Source organism: Amphimedon queenslandica, unplaced genomic scaffold (assembly GCF_000090795.2).
Source record: "Amphimedon queenslandica unplaced genomic scaffold, v1.1 AMPQUscaffold_11726, whole genome shotgun sequence".
Taxonomy (NCBI): Eukaryota; Metazoa; Porifera; class Demospongiae; order Haplosclerida; family Niphatidae; genus Amphimedon; species Amphimedon queenslandica.
This window is the reverse complement of record NW_003548032.1, coordinates 5705-11567: the sequence shown is the minus strand read 5'-3', so window position 1 is coordinate 11567 and position 5863 is coordinate 5705. Positions and strand designations below refer to the sequence as shown.

The 5863-nt window shown below is 34.5% G+C and overlaps 2 protein-coding genes across 2 annotated transcripts; one reads left to right on the top strand and one right to left on the bottom strand.

The window, feature by feature from the left end:
* The first annotated feature begins 3447 nt into the window (after positions 1-3447).
* Positions 3448-5400, top strand: LOC109588987 (uncharacterized). Its single transcript, XM_020005099.1, has 7 exons — positions 3448-3902; positions 3955-4041; positions 4107-4228; positions 4282-4434; positions 4488-4677; positions 4726-4797; positions 4840-5400. Exons 3-7 carry the CDS (start codon positions 4136-4138, stop codon positions 5211-5213), a joined length of 882 nt encoding a protein of 293 aa, XP_019860658.1. The 5' UTR covers positions 3448-3902; positions 3955-4041; positions 4107-4135; the 3' UTR covers positions 5214-5400.
* On the bottom strand, positions 5236-5857 carry LOC105315128 (uncharacterized protein C18H10.09-like). The gene is made up of 3 exons (XM_011409656.2): positions 5763-5857; positions 5544-5656; positions 5236-5420 (listed from the first exon to the last, which is right to left on the bottom strand). The coding sequence occupies exons 1-3, from the start codon at positions 5808-5810 to the stop codon at positions 5303-5305; spliced, it is 279 nt and encodes a 92-aa protein (XP_011407958.1). The 5' UTR covers positions 5811-5857; the 3' UTR covers positions 5236-5302.
* Between the last annotated feature and the right edge of the window lie 6 nt (positions 5858-5863).

Sequence of the window (5863 nt, the reverse complement as noted above, 5' to 3'; positions counted from 1 at the left end):
AAAATGGACAGAAATGTAGATGGAAAAGGTAATTTGAACTTGCTCCCTTTATTTAGATCTAATCGCTTTGTCATTACTCTACACTGCAGATCAGTATAGATTTAATTGGAGGGCTCGACACACAACCGCAATAGTAAGAGAGGTCCTGTACTGCTGGGGAGGAGACCAAGGATTAGATGAATCACAATGCGATTGCAGCGGTGATTTTCCTAAAAAGAGACAGCATATTTCTGTTATTGATGAGTTTGACTTTTCATCTGGTGTTTGGTCCTCTCAACCTACTAGAGGTACTCCTCCATTGGGAATCAGAGGAGTCTCCTGTACCACCATTAATAATAATATTTATTATTTTGGTGGTTTTTGTGGCCATGGCAAATGCTACCATAACAGTTTGAACTGTTTAGACACTTTAACTCTTCAGTGGAAAGAATTAAAACCAACCGGGGACAATTCTGTGACTAAGAAAGGCTATGGTGGTATGATAGCAATGGGAAGTGAAGGTGAACCTCAACAGTTACTGGTTATTGGTGGACTGGCTCCTAAATCAACTACTACAGAGTATCATCAGTTTGACTACCATAAGATACCTAGTCGGGTTGATCGTTTTAGAACTAATGAACATAATATCTATAATTTGTCTAGTGGTAAGTGATTTGTTGCATTGTTATATATTTTATAGTCAGTATTGTTGCTAATATTACATATTACAAATAAATTGCATCTATGATTGTATCAACATGAAATTACTCTAGGACAATGGATTGTTCCGTTTGTTAATGGAGAATGTTTTCCACCAACTGATAATTTCATACTTGAAAGGATCAATCATTATAAAGGAATTATGTATGGAGGCTCAGTAACTGATGGTGGTAAAAGTATACCTACTAACAGTATCTACTTGTTTGAGTTATCATGTAATACAGTAGTAAGTTATACACAAGAGAACTTACAATTACAGAATAATAGAATTAATTTTGACAAAACTATTATTCTCAATACATGAATGCATTATCATGCAATGTCATTATGTTTCTAGAACTGGGAGTCTCTTAGCAAAGGAGCAATACCTAATGATGGACTCTGGACTAAGGGGAGATATGCTCATGCCAGTACTATCATCAATGGTGCCTCTATCTCACCTGCACTAGTAGTGATTGGTGGAGTGTGTAGTGATGATGAATTAGTGAATGAATGTTTGTTATTAGACACAAATCTGTGCAGTTGGATGAAGGTATTAGAACATTATTATTGTGTGAATTGACTTAAAATTTTTGATATAAATAATTTTATTACTTTGTCAGCAGCAGACTCAGCAGATGCAGAGTTGTTTAGCAAGTGGCTGGAAAAATTAATTAATAATTATGTATTTTTATCTACAATATTTTCCAGTTTTTTGGTGCTAAATGATAAAAAATTTTGGTCCCAATTACCCAGCCTTTCAGCTACACGTGCAATAAGATATGTGTACCCACCTTGGTGTACATGCATGGTATATGTATATAATAGAGTACCAGCTTTGCTAACTCTGCATTTCTTATTTTCTACAGATTTAATTACTCTTTTGCTTCTTGTTTTTTAATTGAGTATTGCCCCTAAATGCTAACCCTATAGCCTCCTACATCAAACTATTTAATAACTACCATATAGCGGGTTTATTTCAAGCATAACAGATTTCACGAATCTTGCAGATTTTTCAAGATTCGCGAAATTAAATTCCTCAAAAATCAATTTAATACAGTACAAGATGGCAGGATAGTAAAAATTCGTGAAAATTAATTCCGCAAACTTCCGGATACGGGTTGCTCGCGAAATTTATTATCCTCAAAATAAACCCACTATATGGTAATACCGTATACTGGTTCATTTTCGCGGCGGAAAATTTTCACGAATCTTGCATTTCTAAGATTTCGAGGAATTAATTTTTGCAAATTGCTTGCAGACTGTGCCACATGGCAATGGAGAGCAGAATTTTGTGGTGAAAAATTTTTGCGAATGATCACCAAACCGCGAAATTTGCAGAAATATTTTACCACGAAAATAAACCAGTATACAGTACCAGCTTTATATCACTGTAAATTGTATATTCTATTTATTTTCTACAGATTTCTCTACCTGATTCTGTTACTGGTAGATACTATCACACTGTATCATCTTTTGTTGTTGATCCTAATCATGTGTTCCTGATAATAGTGGGAGGTTATGCAAAAAAGAAGCTGGAAGCTGTAGGAGGAGAAATGAAATGGATAAATAAGCCTCTCACTGATCTTAATATTATGACAATGGCAGTAGAACTAGGTAATGTAATAATTACATTTATTTATAATAATTTTACAAGATAAACACTTTAAATATACATCATGTACTATCATTTTTCAAAGTAAAGCCATTCATATTTTATTGCTTCCTTCTGTTCATTTCTCTCCCTCACTCAATTGCTAACTTATTTTACTCTCATGCAGTTTTTAATGATAGTCAATGGTCAGTGAGATCAGTCAATAGTGGCAATAGTGGAATGTCTAGAATCAACAACCAATTACTTCAAGAAGAACTATTGAAGATTAAGTCAGGTACAATTTTAGTCTGATTAAATATATATTTATATCAAGAACAAATCATTAATTTTGGCTTTGAACCTGAAATATTGTTAATGATTATGCTACATTAGTTACTATCAAACATTTCTCATTTTTAAGCACATGCATGCATGCATACTTTAGTAAAACTAAATTTTCTTATTAGCACCCACTTTACGCCAATAAAGCACGAGTATACCAAGTCGTATAATTTTATCTCATTAATTAATTTTTTATGTATTTTATAATTAAGAGAAGAGAATGCTAGAAACACAACTACTGGAAACTAAGACTCTTCTTACCAAACGAAAGAGAGATCAAGAGGACTCACCACACTCAGGTAATCATAAAAATAACTAATCTCTTGAGAATAATTAAGAATTTAATTTTTCTACAGATCATGTTAAGAAGCTTAAAATTGATGAACTAGAGGTATCAGTTGAGGAGAAACAAATAATGACTGGTTAGTGTATCATCAGATTATGAGAAAATATTCCACCAATGTAAAACTAGAACATAATGAGAAACTTAGAGCTACATCAGTTGCTGAAAATGAAGTATATATGACTGAAATAGAAGATGAGAAGAAACAAGTGCAATTTATCAAAGAGACTAGTTCTGTTGAAGTTCAGTTTAACTACCTAATACCATCAATGGGTAAGATATATATGACATGAGTGTGAATTAATCAATTGATAGATAATTTGGAATGTCTGAGTGATGTCCAGATAGCAGAGAAGAAGCTGTTCTTAATTCAAGGAGACAAAGCTCAACTGATGAATTGGGAGGAATATGGTCTAAGGATTGGAGTACAAGAAGGAAGCCTATTGTCCTCTGAGACAGTAGAAGCAGCAGTGGTTGCTCTTATAGGAGGACAGTTCGAGTTTCCTCCTAATACTGTCCTAGTGAGTGCTGTGTATGCAGTATCACTCTCAAAGCCTCTCCTCAAACGACTCAAGTTAGAGATACAGCACTGCGTTGATTTAACAGGACGACCAGATCTTGCACAATACTTAAAGTTTGCTATAGCTCCAGTCGACACACCCAGTCTTCCTTACCAGTTCTCAATAGTCAAAGGAGGAGAGTTTAGCTCTAATAGTGGGTATGGATTCATTCAACGCAATAAGTTTTCTTTGGTTTGTATACTGGGAGAAGACTCAACTAATGGAGACACAGAGGAAGGAGAAGAGAAAGAGAACAGACAGCTAACTCAACAAGATGAGAATGGTGAGGAAGAGGAACAAGATGAGGAGAGAGAAGGAGAAGATAGTGATGGTACTAGTGACCATACCAGCAGTACTCCATCAGAGGCTAGTGGAGCATGTAAAGGTTAGTTAGTGAGTCTATTGATGATAATGTAATGTATTCCACTACTGAATAGAGTCTACTACTGAAGAGACTAACCTCCCAATCAATACAGTGTCTGTTGCTGGTCCTACTATTACACCAAACACTGATCATGTTAACAGTAAGTACATGTACAGTTGTACACACTCTCTATCACTAATATCATAATTATATTAATTTTTATAGAAGTACAGTCCACTGGTGTAAAGGAGGCTATGAGGTATGCTGGTTTGATCTATTATCAAGAGAAAGGTGTAGAGGATCTAGTGACGTTTGCTGCAGCCAGGGACTTGAATGCTCTCATTGAGGTAAGTGTGTCCCTTGTATATCAATCATTGATTAATGTTTTATGAATTTACAGTTTATTAAAAAGGATTTTCCTGGAGCTGAGAGAGGACAACATGTTTATTTTCATTTCAAAGATAATGATGGATGTATGGAGCTAAAGTTTGATACTCCACAAGAGAAGGATACTACTGGTTGGACTATTGACCCTCACATTAAACCATGCCGAGTAAGTATAACAGTATTATGGTAAATACTGTAAATTATTCTATCTCTTAATAGTTACATCGTTGTGATGTTAACGGGTTTGGTGAAACTAATTATCCTCTTCCTCCATCTTGCTTTATATCCGTTCTTGCTTCACCTAATGCTGTCCCTACACTACATTACTCTGTACCACTGGAAGGTGTGGCTGATCCTGTTTCATTATATATCCGTAGATCACTACAAAGAAATGCTCCTCCTTCAACAGGTAATATTTTAATGATTTAAAGTCATTTATTTATTTAATATTAATCAGATCCTACTAGATCTACCTCCTCCTCTAATGTAGTACAAGAATTAACGCCAGTATCATCCACTGGAGGAGCTAGTAAGTGATAATACTGTGTGCATGACCTTTGACCTCCATCAGGTGTATCAGCTACTGTTGATGTTGATAAAGTTAAGAAGGTGATCAATGATGTTCTAGTATCTCATTATGCTGATCTTACTTCACTATCAAAGGAAGCTGTCCCTGATCTTGCAGATAGATTATATGCACATCATTTGATCAACAATGCTGTTAAAGACAATCCTTCTATAAACAAGTGCATTGATGAGTTCAGGGCTAGTCTTATTTTTAAGAAAAAGTTACCTCAAATGCAGGAGCACTGTCAAAAGTTTTTAAGCTCATTCATTGCTGTAAAAGGCAGTTATGCTGATGCAGCAATAGCTTTAGGTGAGGACTGGATTGAAGCTATTAGAAATGAACTGGGATTTCACTTTAATATTAGTATTGAGCCATAGATATAGTCTGTGGCATTTTCCATTGACTTCAGTTTTAAAAGCTATTTAATTTTTATCACTGTATTATATGTATTGTATAATGTTTAAATTTAGCTATGTAATGTTCCACTCTTCTGGTCTATATTGTTCTTTCCTTTCACTCCAACTCTTTCATTTTTCATTGAAACTGTCTTCTTCTCTGAATTTACATATTTCTGTCTATCATTCCTAATATTATACAAAGAAACAAAAGTGAAAACATAAAAGCACCAACATGAAATAAAGCAATAAATCATACATGTATGTGTCACTACATGTTGCATAATGTATTATTACTGGTATCATTAGTACCTGCTCATCTTCACTTTGTTACGGCAGCCTTGACCTCCTTCCCAATGTGATGAACTCTTACTTTGTGTCATATCAGAACCACAAGACACACAAGGATTACTGCCATTATAAGCCTACAAATAAAATAATAACAGAATAATAATAATAATAATAATAATAATAATAATACAAGTAGAAGAAATCAGTTTATATCATAATCTATGAAAGAGTATAATGTACTTGTTCTTTGGAGCAGTATCCACATATCATTCTGTTAGCTCTTTCCATTGGATGGTCTTCAGTTGAATCATGACACACATCACAAGGAAAGGCTTTACCAC